The sequence below is a fragment of the Anabrus simplex genome, chromosome 2 (genome assembly GCF_040414725.1).
Source record: "Anabrus simplex isolate iqAnaSimp1 chromosome 2, ASM4041472v1, whole genome shotgun sequence".
NCBI lineage: Eukaryota > Metazoa > Arthropoda > Insecta > Orthoptera > Tettigoniidae > Anabrus > Anabrus simplex.
The window spans coordinates 45543790-45566576 of record NC_090266.1 but is presented as its reverse complement, the minus strand read 5'-3'; the positions used below and the strand labels follow the sequence as shown (position 1 = coordinate 45566576).

Sequence of the window (22787 nt, the reverse complement as noted above, 5' to 3'; positions counted from 1 at the left end):
GACTGTGATTCCCTTTCCAAATTTCTCTTTGATTTCCTTTACTGCCTGTTCTATGTAAACATTGAAAAGGAGAGGGGACAAACTGCAGCCTTGCCTCACTCCTTTCTGTATTGCTGCTTCTTTTCCAAAGCTCTCGATTCTTATCACTGCAAACTGATTTTTATACAGGTTGTAGATAATTCTTCATTCTCGGTATCTGATCCCTATCATCTTCAGAATCATAAATAGCCTGGTCCAATCAACATTATCGAATGCCTTTTCTAGATCTACGAATGCCATGTACGTGGGCTTGTCCTTCTTGATTCGATCCTCTAAGATCAGACGTAAAGTCAGGATTGCTTCACGTTTGCCTACATTTCTTCTGAAGCCAAATTGATCTTCCCCCAAGTCAGCTTCAACTTGTTTCTCCATTCTTCTGTAAATAATACGTGTTAAAATTTTGCAGGCATGAGATACTAAACTAATGGTGCGGTAGTTTTCCCACCTGTCAGCACCGGCTTTCTTGGGAATAGGTATAACAACATTCTGCCGAATATCGGATGGGACTTCACCTGTCTCATACATCTTGCACACTAAATGAAATAACCTTACCATGCTGGTTTCTCCTAAGGCAGTCAGTAATTCAGAGGGAATATCATAAATTCCAGGTGCCTTGTTCCTATTTAGGTCACTCACAGCTCTGTCAAACTCTGACCTCAAAATTGGGTCTCCCATTTTATCAGCATCAACAGCCTCTTCACGTTCCAGAACCAAATTATCTACATCGTTACCTTGATACAACTGTTGGATATGCTCCTGCCATCTTTCTGCTTTGTCTTCTTTCCCTAGAAGTGGCTTTCCATCTGAGCTCTTAATATTCATGCACCTAGATTTCCTTTCTCCAAATGTTTCCTTGATTTTCCTGTACGCAGCATCTACCTTTCCCAGGACCATACAGCCTTCGGCATCCTTGCACTTCTCCTTCAGCCATTCTTCCTTAGCTACCGTGCACTTTCTATCCACTTCATTCTTTAATCGCCTGTATTCTTTTCTGCCCTCTTCATTTCTAGCATTCTTGTATTTTCGTCGTTCATCAATCAGGTCTAGTATCTCCTGAGTTATCCACTGATTCTTAGTTGATCTTTTCTTCCTTCCTAACATTTCTTCAGCAGCCCTACTGACTTCATTTTTCATGACTCTCCACTCTTCCTCTACTGTGTTTCCTTCGGCCTTTTCATTTAGTCCTTGTGCAACATGTTCCTTGAAACAATCCCTCACACTATTTTCTTTCAACTTGTCTAGATCCCATCTTTTTGCATTCTTTCCTTTCTTCAATTTCTTCAACTTCAGATGGCATTTCATGACCAACAAGTTGTGGTCAGAGTCCACGTCTGCTCCTGGGAAAGTTTTGCAATCCAACACCTGGTTTCTGAATCTCTGCCTAATCATAATGAAGTCTATTTGATACCTTCCAGTGTCTCCAGGTCTCGGACACGTATACAGCCGTCGTTTGTGGTGTTTGAACCAAGTATTGGAGAGGAATAAATTATGATCAGTGCAGAATTCAACCATCCGACTTCCTCTTTCGTTTCTTTGTCCCAATCCAAATTCTCCTACTGTGCTACCTTCTCTTCCTTGGCCTACCACTGCATTCCAGTCTCCCATCACAATTAAATTCTCGTCACCTTTGACATATTGTATTAAATCTTCCATCTCCTCATATATTATTTCAATTTCTTCATCATCCGCTGAACTAGTAGGCATATAGACCTGCACTATTGTGGTGGGCATTGGTTTGGTGTCTATCTTGGCGACAATAATTCTTTCACTATGCTGGTCGTAGTAGCTTATCCGCTGCCCTATTTTCTTATTCATTATTAAACCAACTCCTGCATTTCCCCTGTTTGATTTCGTGTTGATAATTCGGTAGTCGCCTGACCAAAAATCCTGTTCTTCCTGCCAACGTACTTCACTTATACCAACTACATCTAACTTTAGCCTATCCATCTCCCTTTTCAGATTCTCTAACCTACCACAACGATTCAAACTTCTAACATTCCACGCTCCGACTCGCAGAATGTCAGTATCCATCTTCCTGATGATCGCCCCCTCTCGTGTAGTCCCCTCCCGGAGATCCGAATGGGGGACTAGTTTACCTCCGGAATATTTTACCCGAGAGGAAGCCATCATCAGTACATCATTCATACAGAGAGAGCTGCATGTCCTCGGGAGGTAGTTACGGCTGTAGTTTCCCGTTGCTTTCAGCCGTGTAGCAGTATCAACACAGCTAAGCCATGTTGAGTATTATTACAAGGCCGTATCAGTCAATCATCTAGACTTGTAACTACCGAAAGGCTGCTACCCCCCTTTCGATGAACCATTCGTTAGTCTGGTCTCTCAACAGATACCCATCCGATATGGTTGCACCTGCGGCTCGGCTATCTGCATCATTGGGACACGCAAGCCTCCCCACCGCGGCAATGTCACATGGTTCGCAGAGGAGGAAGAATAACATACTTAGCATAATATATTTCATAAACACTAAATGTTTTGTTTAATTTGAATGTTGCAGGAGGCTTTACAATTTCGGAAGCATGCTATCTCTTCGCAGAAAGCTGTTAAGGAGCCTAGCAACCTTGTCAGCAGCAAAACGAAAACTGTTGTAGTACATTGTTTTAATTTTGTAAATAAATATTTCATTGCATTCAAAATGTTGTACTTATTGCATTCCTTTGCCTCCTTACACCTACTCATTCTATCTACAAACGTTTGAGTGAGTGACCTTGATAACGAACAAGTCTAAACATGCATAACAATAATATCGTCATCACTAAAAGTTAAAAACAGAATGATAGCACATGCTCACTCTAGCCTTAAGCATAAGATCGCGTCGTTATAGTTACGCATGTTTAGACTTATCGGATAGAAAGAATGCGTCTTTATAGTAATGCATAACTAAACTTGTTGGAGAGAGACATAAAGCTACGACCCGACGACAAACAAAGAAGAAGAGGAGTAGGCCATAAGCGTATGTATAGCTGCCATCTTGCGCAGTAGCCTCTAAGCTAGCTGTCTCCATAAGAGCCTGTGTATGGCTGCCATCTTGCGCAAGCGTCCTTAAGCCGTCCATGTATAGCCGCTATCTTGTGCAGTCGCCCATAGCCTTTATCTTTCTCCATAATAGCCCGTGTATAGCCACCATCTTGTGCAATCGCTTATAGCCAGCATCTTTCTCTATAAGAGCCCATGTATAGCCGCCATCCTGTGCAATCACCCATGGCCGTCATCTTTCTCCATAAAAGTCCGCGTATAGCCGTCATCTTGTGCAATCGCCCTTGGCCGTCATCTTTCTCTATAAGAGCCCGTGTATAGCCGCCATCTTGCACAAGCGCCCCTAGGCCGTCTCATGAGAGCCTGTGTATAGCCGCCATCTTGCGCAGTAGGACCCTCGGCTAGCTTTCTCTATAAGAGATTGTGTATAGCCGCCATCTTGAGCAAGCGCCCTTAGGCCGTCTTTGTATAGCCGCCATCATGCGCAGAGGCCCCTGGGCCATCTCATAAGAGCAGCCGCCATATTGCGCAAGCGCCCCTAGGCAAGCTCCCTTAGGCCGTCTTTGTATAGCCGCCATCTTGCGCAGTAGGCCCCTGGGCCATCTCATAAGAGCAGCCACCGTCTTGCGCAAGCGCCGCTAGGCGGTCTCATAAGAGTCTATGTACAGCCGCCATCTTGCGCAAACGCCCTTAGGCCGTCTCATAATAGCAGCCGCCATCTTGCGCAAGCGCCCCTAGGCCGTCTCATAAGAGCAGCCGCCATCTTGTGCAAGCGCCCCTAGGCCGTCTTATAAGGAGCTGTGTATAGCCACCATCTTGTGCAATTGGCGTCGGAAAGTGCATTTTGCCGTAAAACTAAGGATAGTCCCTTCAAGACGGCGGATGTGAAATTAGACTCGCTCTCTTACGCGTCGAGAAGGGCAACTAGCCGTTAAAGTAAGGTTAGGCCCCTCAAAATTGCGACTGTGAGGTTAGGCTCGCTCTCTTATGCAAATGCCGCAAATCGACATTGCTCACCTACTACACGAGGGTTCAATGACCTTGCAATGGAACCTGCATTGCTACACTACTAGACCTCGGGTGCTGACTCAGCGAAAAGAGTGCTGACTCAGAGGATTTAGAACTCTCATAGCCCTACTGCTTCACCTACTTTCCTCAATAAATGCCACAGCTCGATTATCCTTTAATCTTATTTAAATCCCAAAATGAAAGTGCTACATTTACAGAATGCTAAAATGTAATATTAAAACTTTGCGTCTGTTTCCAACAAACTTACGGAACAATATTGTATTTCAGAATACCAGACTGATGCCTTTTCGCTCCCCTTGTCAGTGAATCTTTGATCTGCCGAACACACACTTGTTCTTGCTTGCTTGTCTACGGTAACTTTTAATAACATGAAAATCCTCTTGAAACAATCCATATTTCTCTCCTTCACCTGATGGTGGAATAATTCTCCCAATAAATTTCGTGACCACTAAATATCTGAGATCGCATAGTGTTAATTGCCTTTCCTCTCAAGCAAACAAAACAATTTACGCTCGGAATCCAAGCCTTATGTATCATAAATGCCACCTCTGGCATCTCACTACATATTTACACGGGGCACTACTGTGGCGTACCCACTCGGCCCACTGATGTTAGACAAAATTATAACATGCCGGGTCACTTTACTATTAAAACAAATAAATAATATCTCATTGTTTCTCCATAAACAATATCCCATGGGCGCCAGCCTTCAAGCTTATGGCTTGAAAACGAAATTTGATAATTAATAATAATAATAATAATAATAATAATAATAACAATACGTAATGAGACTCAAAAAACTCCCAGGGGTAGGGTGATGGGACACAAATCATTAAGTACACTAACTTAGAATTTAAGGATCATTAATAATAATTTCAGAACATACAAATTAAAACAGCTATTTATTAGGATGAAAAACGTGACGTAACGGCGTATTAACGAAATCTGAACTTACGGAAGCAAAAGAAAAATTGAATGAAATTAACTCTAAGAAAATGAACTGTTGCGCGAAGACTTGCAGTAACTTATGCCATAAGCTCACCATATGTAGACTCTGTTGTCTTGAAGCTGATGATGTGTGGATCTCTCGTACCGGCTGCCTCATCTGTTGTTGGATTCCAGTCCTACTTATGCTTTTCCTGCCTTTAACACTTCCTACTGTACTCCTTACATAAAGTCGTAATGAGTCCTAATTTTAAATGCAAAACCACCATGGGTTATGTTCATGGAGAGAATACACTTGTATTCTTCCGTAATACGGAACAGTAGCGTACCTAAATTCATAATAAAAGCTCTCCTTCCCTGTACTAGTCAAAACCGGTCTCCCGTTGACTATACCTCTCGTCATTGAGATAACAAGTCCCAATGAGAATAACTTTTGAGTTGTGTCCTACGGTACTACTCAGATGCGAAGTGAACTAAGTTAAAATCTTCTCCGATGTGCAGACGTAGAATCGTAGTAAGAGTGTCTCAGTGTCTAAGAGTGAGAATAAGAATGCCCGAATACGAGTGACAAGCTGCTCACGAGTAAGAATAAGAATGTCCTCTCCAGCTCTTGTCGGCGGGTATATATCGGTTCAACAGTCTCCTTCCATCAGCGATATTACATGGTCCAGTAAGATTCGAGGTCTCATCCCTTCTCCTATGTATTGCTGTGAATCCATCACGTTGCTTCATTACGTTCATTCACATAGGCTGAACTTCCCCGCTGAAATAAAGCGTCAGATAGCGAAGTTCGAAAAGTGGGCGTTTATAATGTATCAACTGTCTCTTCATGAGGTAGAGAGGGTGAGGTCTCTCGTAACCTAGATGACGTACTTTTCCTGGAAATGGGCTGAAATTAGCCTGATGACTCTGGTCACCTCACAACGGCTATTGGAAAATTTACTGCAAGTTATTAATATGAATGATGTTGAAATACTTTACCCAATAATTTGTTCGTTCAGAATACGTTATAGCCGCGATACAAAGAATTGAAATAATGATTGAAATGGATGATAAAAACCCTATATATATATATATACATTAATTTTAAAATGACCTATCAGTGATTAAATATATATATCTTATCAATTAATTATATAGTTCAATAATTGAAAACATGCAGTGGTGTCCCAAACATCACACTACTTCCCGGATTTCAAAATCATATCAGGGGGCACTCCTGTCAGCACTGCCGGAATAATTAAGCCATAAATTCCACTCTAGTTATTTTCTCATGTAGCCTATATATTCCAGCGATTCGCTTTCTTCAATTCGACTCCATTGGCTTCAAACTTAACTAATCGACCTCAGTTTCTTATGCTGCCTTACATGACCTGCATTAATTTCACATATTATATTTAATATCATGGCTTATTTCAAGTACCTGGAACTTCTCACTGTCCCATAGAAAATACGACACGACCCTGATTCCTAATAAAATTTTGGCGTGACAAAAGTTTTAACTGATATTGACAAAAGGAAACATTTTCCCACACTCGAAATATATATTATTTATTTTACCTACAAAAATCTCAATACATAAACTCTCTTTCAACAAAACAACGGACTATAGCCGACCTTTACCCGATACCTTCACGAATAATATTTACAAACCTTAAGCAAAAACCTGAGATTTGGACATCGGACCACACGAGCAACATCCTGCCTCATAAAACACACAAAGAAAAAACAAGATATCGGCCTGAAAGTTCGACGTTTTATTATATGAAACATGACGACGCAGAATACACTTAAATAATACAATTAGTGACACTAATCCTGTTTGTTGATCGGTGGACGTCATCAGGCGAGACAGTTCGCTTTACCCAGCCATAGCACTGCACATCGACAACATAATTAAAAATTAAAAATTCTTCCTCTTAATTTGTATCACACTTGTTAATAATTTTTATTACATATTACAAACAAAATATTTTTTCCTGTGATGCTATTGTATATCACTGTTTCTTATTTTATTTGGCACTTCGCAACATAGATTTTATTTTACACATCTTATGGTTTACACGCGGTGACTTAGAATTATCATGAAAACCATATTCTTTTCTGTTACTTGAAAACAGACCGGGCTCTTAGTCTGCACCCAGGATTAATATCACCCTTTCACCAGTACTCGATATGCATTTCCTCACTAGCGCACAATAATTATTGCTCATAGGTGAACGCAGATCCCAACTGGTGAACCGCCGGTTTTAGAATGAATGGCTACTGATCTGTCCTTCTGTATATGCACCCAGTTATGGCGCGAGGAGTGACGAAATTTACTGCGTAACATTTGCCAAATTTGTCGTCTTGTAGGTCTCATTTCTGTACTTAGTATCTGTAACGATCAGAAAAAATCAAGGATTACTGATTTTCTGATGTCATAATTTTATTTTGCCTCGTAACGGTCTTAAGTGCTGAAGAGTGGGCCGGATAAATAACTCCCCCCCCACTATGACGACATACACGTGTGGCTTATGGTCGGTCAGAATTTTCCCACGGTTCTGCACAATCTTTCCCTCTTTGGCCAGAACATGACAATTCCTTCCAATTTACTGGGCGTTCCACTGTGCCATTCCAAGTTTTGTTTTACATCCGGATAATCACTCTATTTTGGAGATTAGCCACGGGTATACTCGAGTTTCATCCAAAATTCTTCCCTAGGACCTTATGTATGTATGTATGTATGTATGTATGTATGTATGTATGTATGTATGTATGTATGTATGTATGTATGTATGTATATATGTATGTATGTATGTATGTATGTATGTATGTATGTATGTATGTATGTATGTATGTATGTATGTAGTGAGGTTCAGAAATCTACAGAGTCTGTGTTGTAAGCTATATCCTATTTTATATTTGTGATTTATCAGTGATATATTAATTGGTTATGAACGAGCTAAGTGGGCGAATCCAGTTTTAGTAAATCATGAAAAATTACTACAACTTGATATGAACACCAGTATCTTCAATTTCCATGCAAATTTGAAGTATGTAATCCCCAATAGAAGGTTTATGAAATTTTCATTGAAAGTTGCTTCCTTGTTTCAGCGCTGATTCGCAGTACAACTCAGCAGTTATCAACACCAACGTGATCGTGTCACATACAGGGGAAGTTGTGTGGCTGAGTCATGGGATCTTCCGTAGTTCTTGTGACATCAATGTCGAATACTTCCCCTTCGACATCCAGAGCTGTAACATGAAGTGGGCTTCCTGGACTTACGATGGCTACCAGGTTCCAACTATATTCATGATTCTAGTGTATTTTTTTGCTAGTTGTTTTACGTCGCATCAACACAGATAGGTCTTATGGCGACGATGGGACAGGAAGGGGTTAGGAGTGGGAAGGAAGCGACCGTGGCCTTAATTAAGGTACAGCCCCAGCATTTGCCTGGTGTGAACAAAGGGAAATCACGGAAAACCATTTTCAGGGCTGCCGACAGTGGGGTTCGAACCTACTATCTCCCAAATACTGGATATTGGCCGCACTTAAGCGACTGCAGCTATCGAGCTCGGTATTCTAGTGTCTTCCTAACTTGTAACTGTAACCTTACGTTCAGTAGATGGCAGGTTCAAACCCCAGAGTTAACCATGTTTCCTCGCTTTCACTCCTTATTGAGGCCACGACCGCTATCCTTGTCCATCCCGCCGTTACCGAAAATCTGGATAACTTCCCTGCCTGGGTCTGAAACACGGGTGTAAGCGATCTCCTATTTTACATTTGTCATCTATCAAGGATATTATATTAATTGGTCGTGGAGGAGCTAAGTGGGTGAGTCCAGTTTTAGTAAATCATGAAATACCAGGCCTAAATTTGCAGACGATATCCTTCTGATAACATTAACGGCCGAAGGCAAACAAAAGAGTATCAGTGTAGAGACAGAATATTGTAAAAAATGGTCCTTAAAAATAAACATTTGTAAGATTTGTAAGTTGTGATTTGTAGTAAAAAGGGAAGTAAACGAGCACCAAGAACAGTATGCCGTGATATCAATCAGTCACCAATGATCTGCATTTAAGGCAGTCGGCCAGGTGGCAGATTCCCTATCAGTTGTTTAGCTAGTCTTTTCTCAAATGATTTCAAAGAAGTTAGAAATGTATCGAAGATCTTCCTTGGAAAATTATTGCAATCCCTAACGCCTCTTCCTATGAACGAATATTTGCCCCAATTGAATTCCAACTGTACGTTCATAGTGTGATCTTTCTTCATCTCTTAGGGTCTGAGCACATTTTAATTCCGATCACATTCCAGGACCATTTTCTTTCTGACAGAGGACCTCAGAATAAAGTCATCTATCAGAATCTCGTCGAAGGTGCTAAACGAAACAGAAACAGAAAAATATCTGGAGCTGTAACGACAGACTGGAAAGAAACAAATTACAATCAAGACACATCACTGCACGGCTCGCTGTCCTTTGTGCATGACCTTGTGCTTTCAGTACCCGGTCTTGTCTTCTCTTCTCTTCTCTTCTCTTCTCTTCTCTTCTCTTCTCTTCTCTTCTCTTCTCTAGTGTACTGTTGCACACAACTGCACGCAGTAACTCCTTGTACTTCACCTTTGCATTTCAATGTATTTTTACTGTCACTTAAGAATTATGGAAAACATACAATTAGAATGTAAAATAATATTTTCGTTCACAATAATTTCCATTGTTCTTCTAATGACTACAAATAGAATGTCAGAGTCTAAAGATCGTATTTCTTCCAGCTGGACCTCGCTAAGCAAACAGAGGATGGCGATGTGAGCAACTACCAAGCCAATGGGGAGTTCGACCTAGTGAGTTTCGACGCCGTGAGACACGTGGAGTACTACTCATGCTGTCCCGAGCCCTACCCAGACATCACATACGTCATCAGATTGCGTCGTCGTCCTATGTTCTACGTATTCAATCTCATCTTACCCTGCATCCTCATTAACGGAATAGGTAAGTCACATAAAACTGAACAAGATGCTGAATAGCTGACAAGTTCGGAACCATTTCATTTTATGACCAGAATTTTTCGAGAAAGCACTTCATGCTTTTTATTTGGTGCATTGAAAAACTGGCTTGTTTGTCCCCTAGTTAATACAGAAGAATGAGATGGTATCTGTCAAAATATGGGCTGAATTTTAAGCACCATCCTGTGGTCGATGCCGCTCAGTCCGGATTCCAAACAGGCCGAGGTAGGAGGTGTGTTGTTCTTGTGAAATGGAGACGCGCATTCTCTTGCTGGAAGATTGCTTGCCATGGATTTTCTCGCTCATCGCAAGTCTACAAACGCGAAAAAGGCCGTGCAATTTAGAAACGACTCACATCGCTGAATACCACCGATCTACATTCGCCTTGCCAATATACTTTCCACTGAAGATGACCAGGCGTCAGAGGTTAATGTGCCATTCTTTATTGTTCATACTGACACAGATGGGGAGGGCTGCGATGGTTCTGAATGCACTGGTGGTCGCCTTCTTGTGAGTCAGGGTGGCTTAAACGATCCTTCTGTCTACACTTCGAGATGACACATCTACATCTCACCGTCTCTACCACTCGTGGACTAACGATATGTCGTATCCACGCGAGTTGAAATTCTGTGGAACGCTCAGACGATCTCGTGCAGGATCACTACATATCCACGTTCAAAGTCGCTCAGATGCACAATAGGTGATTCCTATCGTCTTCTTTGCATTGTAAACACACCGTGGTCCTCACACAACAGAATCTGACATCCAAATATTTCTCGTCTGATCAGTCACTTCTCTCGTGGAGACAAATATTGCTGTTATGACTTCGTTTACGTTTCCCTACCTGAGTTCGTAGAGAATACGTTTTAGTACACCCACATAAACTGATTGCAATGGAGAGGCATAGGTATTCGAATGCGGAACTTACAGACATGATCCTAATGTATGGCGAATGTCGTTGTAATCAAAGAAAAGCAGCACAGTTATATGCTCAACGCTTTCCCGATAGAATATCGACATCATGGGCATTTACAAGTAGTATGTGCATGACTGCGTAATATTGGAAATTTACACAATACGACTAGACAGCTTCGGCAAAGATGAAGATCACCTCTGGAAATGGCGGCTGTGCGGGAAGCGTTAGAACAAAACCCACATGGGGCCTACGAGCACAAGACAAATTGTAACAGCAACACGTCTTTCGCAGTCGAACGTATATAGAATAATTAAACATACCCTGCAGTGGCATCCATACACACGACATACCACATAACATCTGAATCCTGGAGATCCAACCGGTCGGTTGGCATTCTGTGATTGGATATTCGATCATTTCGCTGTAAATAACGTGCAGATTCTCAAGAACATACTACGGACGGATGAGTGCACTTAACATAGTCATGGGTGCATAAATAGACTTAATGAATACCATTATGCACCACATAATCAGCAGAGCAGGAAAGAGGTACATGTCCAGAACGGGTCTACAGTGAATGTGTAGGGTGGTATCATAGTAAATAGGATACTAAGCCCCGAGGTCATCGAAGGAAACGTCATTGGATATTTTTATACTCACTTCCTTGAAGAGAGACTCCTTGTTCTATTGGAAGATGTTCCATTGGCAGGACGCCGTAATTTGTGGTACGAACAGGATGGATATTTTTCATACACATCTCTTGTTCCCCACGCAGCCCTCGAGCAACTGTAACAATATAGATGGATTGGTCTCCATACCAACAAGAATGGCCTCCATGATCTCCTGACATGACTCCAACGTACTACTTCTTATGGGAGTTTGTACGAGATCGTGTCTATCAAGATCTTCCAGTGGACAGAAATAATCCGATTAACAGAATTAGAGTTGCATTTGAATTAGTAACTCCAGAAACGTTTCTCGATTGCGTGAATACTTCATGGGATCGTTAACAATGCGTACTGAGGGCGAAAGAGGCTATTTTGAACATTTAATATGAATAATCTGAACTCTACTGTACCAGTACTACCATATTACCATAATACCATATTAACCTAGTAATGATAAATAATTATAAATTAATAATCCTTAATTATTATTATATATTTCTTACCATGATTTTTATTATTTCTATTATTATTTTAGTTGTTTCCTTGATACTTTGTATAATAAAGATGTTCCAAATAATAGAGAGTTGCCCTAGATTCCGAGTGTTTGATTCAAACAAGTAGAATCATCACAACTTCTGCATGATTGAAACTGTTTAGAACAAACAACGTTTTGAGTAAATGGTATGAATAATAGCGCAATTTCCTGCATTTCAGGGTCTAAGTGTTTGAGGAAAATGAGAATGTTTCAGAAAACCTGAAACGGTTTCGTTAAATAAATAAATCCGTATTTATAGCATATTATCGGTTGGTCCGGCCTAGGACATGGTGCCGAGATGTACCAGAGGGAGTGTACTGTATAACATAACAATGTTACTTTTTAGATTTTCTAAAAATTAGGCAGTGCATTCCCTCGAAACAATGAGAATCATTCTGTTAAATATTCAGATAACCTGACCGTACGAATGACATTTTGTATATTACGAGTCCTTCGAATTTGTTCGGAAATGAACATGCTAGTAAATTTAAGTTAGGACCCACCCGCATATTTCTTCTAGAACTTCCACCGGTTAAAGGATTCAACCATGCAACGTATCCTGTTATGCATGACACCAGGTGAAAAGCTCAGCAGATGTTGTTATTTGTTGTTGGTATTTGTTGGAAAATGTCAGCTTTAAAGTTTTTCAGGTGTTCTCTCAGTCAGTGTTTGACCCCGATCAAGTGGCTGCGCAATTTGGGTCACATAACTATCAGCTTGCATTCGGGAGGTAGTGGGTTCGAACCCCACTGTCGGCAACCCTGGAGATGGTACACCGTGCTTTCCTATTTTCACACCAGGTAAACACTGGGGCTGTAACTTAATTAAGACTACGGTCGCTTCCTTCCCACTACTAGCCCTTTCCTATTTCATCGTCGCCATAACACCTAACTTGTCAGTGCGACGTAAAGCAGATTGTCCTTCCTTTCTTGTCGTCTTAGTATTCAAAATGTTGCGATTTTATTGACGTAGATGCGTTTTTGTCATATGTAGGAGAATTTACAAAATTAATCGCATACGTATTTATTTATTTATTTATTTATTTATTTATTTATTTATTTATTTATTTATTTATTTATTTATTTATTTATTTATTTATTTATTTATTTATTTATCCCCAATCTTTAGTTTGCCGAATATGGCAAAGTATACAATATCAGCAGTGTTGAAAATCATAATGAATATTCTTAAAATGGGTTTGAAAGGTGATTGAAAAAAATTAGAAATGGTACATTGAGGCGGATGCTATTAGGAGCCCCCAGATCTTCATCCAATGACATGTTTCGGAACTACGTTTTGTGATTCGCGAAAAAACCCACATTACTGGGTTAATCACTTAATCGGTTGAAGAATTTACACATAAGGCACTGAAATGAATTGAAGTCATACAGATACAGTATAAAAGCTTTATGCATTTATGACAGCTTGAGTGGAAATTCAAAGGTGCTAGAATTATTTTCTTTTCTTTTTTGTGAATAATACATATGCAACAGCTTTCTCGCAAATGAGCGCTCATTTCAGAGGTAAGTGTACAATATCAAGCCGAAATTACTAAAGAATTAATGTTGCTCCTGTTTCTTTTGTGTGTTCAATTACTAATTCATAAGAAAGATACTCGATTTTTATATCAGGACTTTGTTGTTGCGAGATTTCAATCTTTCCAGTGTTAATTTTACACCGGTGTCGGTAGTCCTTTTCAAATCAACTTCTTCAACCAAGACGAGTCTTATGGCACCACCAAGTTACTTTTCGTTTAGTGGAAGAACATGGCATGCTGCTCAAGGTCGATACATATCAAATGGATGGAGATGTCACATGTCACTACGATCATGACACGTCCTTCCTTTAATTAAACAGCACCAAGCCGTATACATACCACATTTTTCCACTTAAAATAGTCTTTGAAGGATTGGTGAAATCAGGGCAGGACATGTTCTTCCTCAAGAAAATCATATTTTATTTTCAGAATTGTCACTTAACCCCTTCAACCACTAAGATCAGTTATTACTTGTCTGATCAGTAATTATCTGTAGCGAGTGAGCTCGCTGACGCAGCGCAGGCGCGCGAGCGGCTTGTGAAGCAACGGAGCCAGCACGTAGGCTCACTTCAAAAGGCTATTAAAATTTTTTTACCAGACTAGGAATACGGAGCCCTAATTGAAGTGCTCATTTAATTAATCAGTCATTTATTTAAAAGTATAGGGAATATTTCATTTTTATTGAGTCTTGGTAACTGGCAGGGAACATCTACATTCATCAATACATGTCGTAATTTCTACAGAAAGCTTGGAGTCCTGGTCTATTTGCTCGCCGGCTATGTTTAGAAAGAGGAATTTCGACATGACTTACACAAAGCAGAACAAGGTAACAATGGAACTCCAACGGCCAGAACCAACGGAAAACATTTCGGAAGCCCGGCGAGAGGCTAGAGAAGCTAGCAAGATAGTTTGAAGCAAGCGTCAGGTACGCGATGTGTTGAACCAATGAAATGATAGCGTCACTGTCATTTTGACTAGGCATTGGTCTATTTAAGTGATGGCCCCAAACGATTATACAGCAGCATCTGAGAGGACAAATAAATAAAAGCGACTAGCGCGTGCGCTAGCTATCCGTTATTCGGCAAGATTCTTCGCAGGTAACGTCGTGAGGAGAAGAATTATTTACTCGAGTGCGGGTCAGGACTTATGTATCTTGATCGTGTGGGGACTTGAACTTTTGTCTAAGACGATCAGTCTGCAATTAATCTATTCAGGATTTTAAACTGTGGGAGAATGGCATTTTTCTTTCGGTTTCCAGAGGGAAAGAACAGTTTCAGATAATCATTTCAATGCATAGTAGCTTGCCTGTTTAAATACTGTAGATAATTCCAGGACATAAACTTCAGTAATTTCCAGTCCAGCATTTAAATGGGAAATATTTGATCTAGTTACGGGGTTAGATAACAGTTGTTCCGTGACTGAATGGGAACTGGCTTTTCACGGTCAGTGGAAATTACCAAAGCAGTAGTATTCTGGTAACTGTCAGGTTAATCTTCACCCACTTTTCTACAGCGTGAACGAGGGGATGTTTTAGACAACATCCAGAAGCAGCGACGGAGACTAAGAAATCACATTTCTACGCCAGGAGGATGGAGAGCCAAGGACTGCCCCAGTTCCATTCTGAAGGCATCACATTCTATATGGCTGGTTAACACGATGAGGATCCGGCTGTCTAGAAGGCAGGCGGCAAGAGTCAACGAAATAGACGAGTACTAACTTTTCAATCTAATTCTGTATGTGTGCACGTGTTTTGATGTTCCAAAAGGGGATAGGTTACTTTTGATATTTAATTTCAGTAGATTTAGCTTTTGTTTGGAAGGACTACGTCCTATTAAAGTAAATGTTAGGAAGCTTGTAAATGTAAATATTATTGAAACGTAAATGTCGCATGAGGTCACAAGTTGCTTTCTTTCCATTTTATTCAGATTTCTAGCTGAGTGGTTAACTTTTCTCTTTTTACGAGTAAGTTTCTTGTTTTAGCCTCATATACTTTTGATTTGTCTTTCTTTGGTGTTTGAGAATGCAATGTACGACTTGGGGCTTAAAGAGAAATGTAAATAAGGATTTAAATTTATTATGGGGATACCCGTGGAGCAGAAAGAGGTTAAAGAAGGTGCTGGGGTGAATGGATCTAACTACAATGTCAAGAATTGAATTTAAAACTTAAACTGAAGGTCATAGTTTCAGAATTTCAAACTTAACAATTTTTTCATGACAATATTGCAGGTCCAAGTAGCAAACATTAAACAAGATAGGGAAAAATCCAAGATTCAGAACATTAACTCTTTGGGTTTTAAAACCCTAGGTTTACAATTTTACAAAAGGAAGAGGTATTATATAATGAGGGGCAGAAATCCCCCAATCCAAGAGCACTTGCTCCCTAAATCACAATATCTAGCCTTCCAGAGGCACTCTTTAATCTTACAAAAAATTGAAAAAGAGCAACAGGCTCTCAGTATTTTCTAGCTTATTCAAAGCAACATTACATCAATTTCTGGCCTTTCAAGGCCCAACTTACAATTTGAAACAGGGGAAACTTGTACCCAACCTATTTGACCTTCGGGGAATAAGAATAACAGGTTAAATAAATGGCCCGAAATACAACCTGAATGGAGGCCAATACTTGCACTCCTGGATATGAACACTAAAACAACCTAAGGGGCACTAGGCCGATGAAACAGGGGCTATTCCCAAACTACTGAGGTGACTCGTATAGAAATTACTTTACCACATTACAGAATGGAAAACAGTTATAAAAACGTAGTCACCTCAAACGGAGATGAAGGGGAGCTCGAGAGGGTACATCACTCTCCACCCCCGATTTACAGTTAAAGATTTTATGAAGTTTTTACATTAGCCGGCAGAAAGTTACATTTTTAGAAAAGTAGGTTACATAGTTAACGATTCGGACCTTTCCCTCGGGTTAAACTGCGGAGTTAGCAAGAAAGAAAGAAAGAAAGATGTTATGTGGCCATTACCTTGTAGATGTACAGCTGACCGAAGAAAGAGGCTGCCCGCCTCCTACTTTGACACACACACACTCAATAAGATGACGATCCATTGGCCAAGAGACGTGAAAAGCCGCAGTTTATAAACCCTCAGGGAAGGATCGAGATCATTCAAGATGAATCAGGACACGCCCACTTACCTTTTATTGGCAGATACAAAGTGGAGAAGAAATACGGGATTGGTTGGAAATTAATTACAAAAATTAGGGATTGGCTAGATTCAAAACTGGCGGAAAGAAAAAGAAGAATTGCCAACCCAAAAATGAGAATCAATCAGTTACAAAAACTTATAAATACAAAACTTCCATAAATCATAAGTTCTTTCACTTCGCGCCAGGGTGCATGATCACAGTTTTTGGTAGTGTCATCTATGGGTGAATGTCCAAACTTCTTGATGAATGGCAAACAAAACAAGTAGAAATTCACACAGGTTAGGAAACTGCACAATAACAAAATTACATCATATTTCTGTAGTGACATCTTCTGAGTAATGTTCCAAGTTGGTGTAGTTTCAGTTTCACTGTTTTACCAATAGAGGAGTTCATTTAGGCGCTGAATTTGAATGCGCAGCGTTGGGGGTGTACCTCCCGGTACAAAATTAAAGTCAGGAAGGACTACAATAAGGTATTATTAATGGGAGCTCAAAGTGAACGGAAACATGCCGTCACGTTTTCCAGGATTTAATGCATGATGTGTGAACGGAAATGTGTAAGATGGTGGAGTTTTGATCCACAAATTTGGTAGTGTCATCTTCATGATTATTTGAATATCACGATGAGTGTAAATTAGTGATTGATTCATGAGTTCATCGAACGCACTTTCGTTTTCCAAGTTCCGAATATTTAGAATCAAGTTTCTGTACATTTGTTATTATTATTAATGCGAGTTTCTCGAGTTGATGACTGAGATATTTCAATAACTTTCAGATGTTCAGACATGATCGATTGTCTATGTGGCATTTTCTTAGTTTCATGTTGTGGTATTATTATAGAGTTGGCCACTTAATTATTCAAGTTTAACTTTACGAGCTCGAGTGATTTGATTTGTGACCAGCGCGGTCTTGTTTTTTAATGCGAGTAAATGTTAGACGACGTCATTTATATTGGTATCCGTTTTTGGCAACTTTTGGACATGTGATATCTTTTGTGATTATGAGTAAGAGGACGCGTTCCTCATTTGAAAGGCCTGCATTTTCATGACTGTGTGACTTACCTCGGGTAGACCTTGTGAGCAGCGTGTGTTAAGGGTTGGACCCTGTGTGTTTTGATATTTGCTGCATTATTTCGGGAGACTGATTCTGAGTCATTCCGCCGTGTGTCGGCGAGGGTGATATATGTGTCTACCGAGGAGAGTTTTATTTTAGCGGCCTACATTGCGTGATGTTTTACTTGGTTTTGTCCATGTTGCTTGGGTTGTTGCGGTAGACGAGATTTTTATATCGCGACGTTTTTAATGCTATTTGTTCGGGGCGTTGACCTATAGAGATCTTTTGCCCCTACTTGCACCATGTGATATGAACCTGCATGTAATTGGAGTGGAGGTAGTGTAGACTGTTGAATGCGAGGAAAGGAACGTTAAGGACGACGCAAACACCCAGTCCCCAGACCAGGGATTTTAATCATTTACAATTGAAAACCCCTGACCCAGCCTGGAATCGAACCTAGAGCCGCCAGGTGACAGGCGGACGCGTTGCCCCCTACACCACGGGGCCGGATTGTCGCGACGTTTAGTTTGGGTTTTCTTTTATGATATAACCCCTCTAAGGAATATGTGTGTCATGTATTCTTTTCCAGGGACCAACGTTTAAGTATATGTTGAAAGTTAAAGCCTAATCTGGTATTTTTATGAATTTGTGTCATGTAATTTATTTCACGAACCTACGTTGAATAGTAAGTGTTGCTTAAACTGTAAATTTATTTCCTTATATATTCCATCGAGACTTTGAGTGAATGAGAATTGCGTAAATGCATCATGCCTTTCTTGGTGAGCCCTGGAAAATATGACCTCATGTGTTTTTTTTTAATTGTATATATTTGCCATTTATGTTATTTTATTTTGTTTGTGGTGCGATCCACAGTGTTTGGTGGTGCTCATGAGGTTTCTCATGATTGAGGTGTATATATTTGTGCGCAGGATGTTTTACCACTCAGCGTGTTATATATTGTACAGTTATATTAGTTTTTGTCTCCATTTTGCGCATTAAATCACGTCTTCTTTTAAGGTTAGGAGTCCCCACTGCAATGTCAAGTGTGCAGGAAAGGGGAAACGTACTCATCTATAGTTGAAAGTGTTAACGAAAATAAAGCCAGGTGCGTGGTGCGAGCACGCTAGCAAAAGAGTAACATTAACAAAAATTCAAGAAATTTGCTTTGTAATGCTAAGTATGTGTGTCGGCATACAGTGGTATATTTGTATGATTTTATTTTTGATTCTGAAGATGCACTTTATCAAGCTGAGAGACTAATTCTGAGTCTTGTAAATTTTGTTACCATTCTGATACTTTTTGCTATTTGTCATATTTTTGTTTATTTTTAATAAACCGATTTTTCCTCTAAACTCACGTCATGCATGCCTTACTTTGTTTATTGCTTTTAGTTGACCTCACCGTGTCCATAAGTTATTAGTTTTCTGTTCCCCATCAAAATCCAAGGTGTACTTATTTTTAATTCATTATTTTATCATAGTTCGAACTGAGCGGCTGACTAGTCTGGGGAAAATAACCTTGATGGTAGAATTGGGACAATACAGATTCCATATTGCACACTATTATGCTTCTGATAGTAATATTTTATTTTGAAATATACAACTTCATGCATACTCAAGCAGCAGGTCCTACAGTACCTGATCTACATTTCACGTCTGCTTACTCATGAACTCTTTCTGATGACCCACCATAAAATTGGTGGCTGCGACATAGATAAAGTGAGCTTCCTCTTCACTTTGATCACAGTTTGCAAATCCTCTCGAGTTCCTGCTCTATTAGTGCGTCACAATGCGTTAATAATTTCTTCCCCTACTTCAAAATGCTCCAGGGAGGCTATGCGTACAACACTTTTATCACATAACGACAAGTTCTCTTTCCATCGGAAAGGATCGACGTTTACCTGGAGTTCAGATTCGACTGCTGTCCTTAGCCACTGTTTCACGCTACATTGCATTGTCACGTACTGAATTCTCACTTCCATCTACAGTCTTTTCACAGTTTGGGAGAATTTTCTTCTTTTCCCCTTTAGAGAAACTTAAAGCAAATTCTGGCTAGACCTAGTGTTTACAATCTTCTGCTGTGGGCTTGAATAATGTTGTTACTTTCATTGACCTGTGTCAGTCTTATCCTTGGCTTTGACAATATGAAAGTGACTGAGGTATGAGCGATGCTAGTCATGTCATTCCTTATACAGCCAGTCCATGCTATGAACGGTGTGCAAATGTTGCTCATGGGGTCGGTTGATGCATGCATTCCAGTGGGCTTAGCAGGCTGATATATAATAGCAACCTCTGGTTCAGTAAGGAAAAAACAGGAAACTACCTCACTCCTCATTTCCCTAGTACGCCTCTTCAATGATGCCTAGGCCATTTATGACAGCTAATGGTGGAGCTGTTAAGGATCCAACCAGTCTTCTTCTCGGCCTCTCATTGCTAGGTTGCGTGGTTCAAATCCCGGTCACTCCATGTGAGAATTGTGCTGGACAAAGTAGAGGCGAGACAGGTTTTTCTCCGGGTACTCCGGTTTTCCCTGTCGTCTGTCATTCTAGCAACACTCTCTAATATCATTTAATTGCATCGGTAAGTCATTAATCATTGCCCCAGAAGAGTGCAACAGGCTTCGGCAGCCAGCACAATTCCTATCCTCGCCGCTAGATATGGGCTTCATTAATTCCATTCCTGACCCAGTTGAAACAAGAAACAGGCTGTGGATTTTCATTTTTCATATATGACTATTATGCTCTGAGAGCGGATCATTTCGCGTGATTTCTTTAAGCATTTCCAATCTGATAAGAACTACAGTTCCAATATCACTCTTTTTGGTGTAACCAGTCACCAAATACTCTCATGTTCATAAAAACCAAAACACCTTGAAGGACTACATATAGGAAGCTCATATTCACATAGCACGAGCATTAGTATGTTCTGAAGAAATGATTAGCATTAGAACCATCTCGACCCCAGGTTCAAGGTCCACATCGATATCTCGGCGCACCACCACCGACTGCGGCTCTCGTTGTCGCTATCAACCGAAGGTAATGGCTCTGTGTGACTTGATCAGACGTGCAGGATGCCTCGCAGGCGTTTGCGAGAACCGCGCCGTCAAATCAGTGAGTTTGAAAAAGGGCATGACAGAACGTGATGCATCCATCCGGGAAATTGCTGCTCGTGTGGGACGAAGTGTGTTGGCAGTACAAAGGATGTGTACAGAATGGTTCACAGAAGGCCGTAGAACACGACGAGATGGGCTTGGTCGCACCACCCAGACCACACCTCGCGAAGATCGACACCTCATCCGAATGGCATTGCAGGACAGATCTGCGTCGCTCTCGGCTCTGGCGCAACAGTGTAACATTGTAACACATCGTACACTATCAGGAGTGACAGTCCGTCGCCTTTTATTACGGTCTGGGTTACCGGCGCAAAGGCCACTTCTCCGCCTACCTTGACTAATGTGCATAAACATACTAGACAGCAATGGTGTATGGAAAGACGTCACTTGGGACAGGAATGGCAGCAGGTAGTGTTTTGGACGAATCCAAGTTCTGTTTCTTTGAAAATGATGGCCACATTTTCGTTTGCCTCAGACAAAGGTAGAGGCAGGGGTAGAGGTAATCCAGACCATAATAAACAACGACGGACTGTCACTCCTGATAGTGTACGATGTGTTACACTGTTCCGCTGTTGCGAGAGAACGGAGGAGGACGCAGATCTGTCCTGCAATGCCATTCGGATGCCACTGCATTCGCACAAGACATACAGCGCCAACTCAAGGCCGTATGGTGTATGGTGCTATTGGGTAAACCACAAATTACAGTAAGTGCGTGTCCAGGGCACTATGACCAGTTTGACCTATGTGATTGACATGCTGCAACCCGTAGCCATACCCTTTCTGCACGACACCTCAGAAGCCATATTTCAGCAGGACACTGCGCGACCACATGTTGCTGCACGAACATGTGCCTTCTTGTTCTCACAGGATGTCTCGACTTTTTCTCTGGCTCGACCGATCGAAAATGTGTGGGATATGGTGAAAAGACGGGTGCGGCGCTGTGATCGAATGCCAACCACCAAAGATGAACTGTGGAACCAGGTGAATGCAGCATGGATGGCTATGCCCCAGGACAACATTCACGCCTTGTACGTGTCGATGCCATCACGCATGGAACAAGTTATCAGTGCCCATGGAGGACTCAGTGCATACCAGGCAAAAAGACATATGCTGAACCTAGGTGACTAAATGCTAATCGTTTCTGCAGAACATACTAATTATCATGTCCTGTAAATATGATCTTCCTATCTCTAGTCATTCAAGGTTATCTGTTTTTATGAACATGAGTGTAGAAACAAGTAAACTACTTCCTCTAGTTTTTATTTGTTTGTTTGTTTCTTTGTTAGTCAAGTAAACTACGTCTCAAAATGAAATGAAATTACATCACTCCCATAGATGCGATGATTCCTTACAATGGTTTAGCAAAATCGGGAAGAAATTCTATGAAGGAATATTCAGTACCAAAATCCTACAGGTAACGGTTCGAAGATCAACTGATGGGCTGTATCCTATGAGAACCAACAAACTCGAGCGTATCACTCTGATTCCTGCATAACTCAAGATTGCCCACTTTTCTCGAAGAAGATCGTGACTGTAGGAAGCCCAATGGTAAATGAATTGTGTTGTTTAATTTCATGAGCGAAGGACGTCTTGGTCAGATGTGTATTCAGATCGTAAAGGAAGGGAACTAACAAGTGTGGATCGATTCACATTTTGAGAGACAGGAATATGTAAAGAAATAAGCAAATTGCCGGGTCAGAAAAAGCATCTTCATTGCCGTCTTCAAATACGTCAGTCAATCAATCAATCAATCAATCAATCATTCAATCAATCAATCAATTATACTTCATCAGCACTTAGGACTGTCGTCCAGGTGGCAG

General features: G+C 40.7%; 1 protein-coding gene across 1 annotated transcript in view; it reads left to right on the top strand.

The window, feature by feature from the left end:
• Positions 1-22787, top strand: part of LOC136864935 (neuronal acetylcholine receptor subunit alpha-7) — a 1331175-nt gene that overhangs the window by 1168454 nt on the left and 139934 nt on the right. The window contains exons 4-5 of the mRNA XM_067142346.2: positions 8101-8284; positions 9758-9974. Of these exons, the coding sequence (XP_066998447.1) occupies positions 8101-8284; positions 9758-9974 (401 nt within the window). The remainder of the gene's footprint in view (positions 1-8100; positions 8285-9757; positions 9975-22787) is intronic.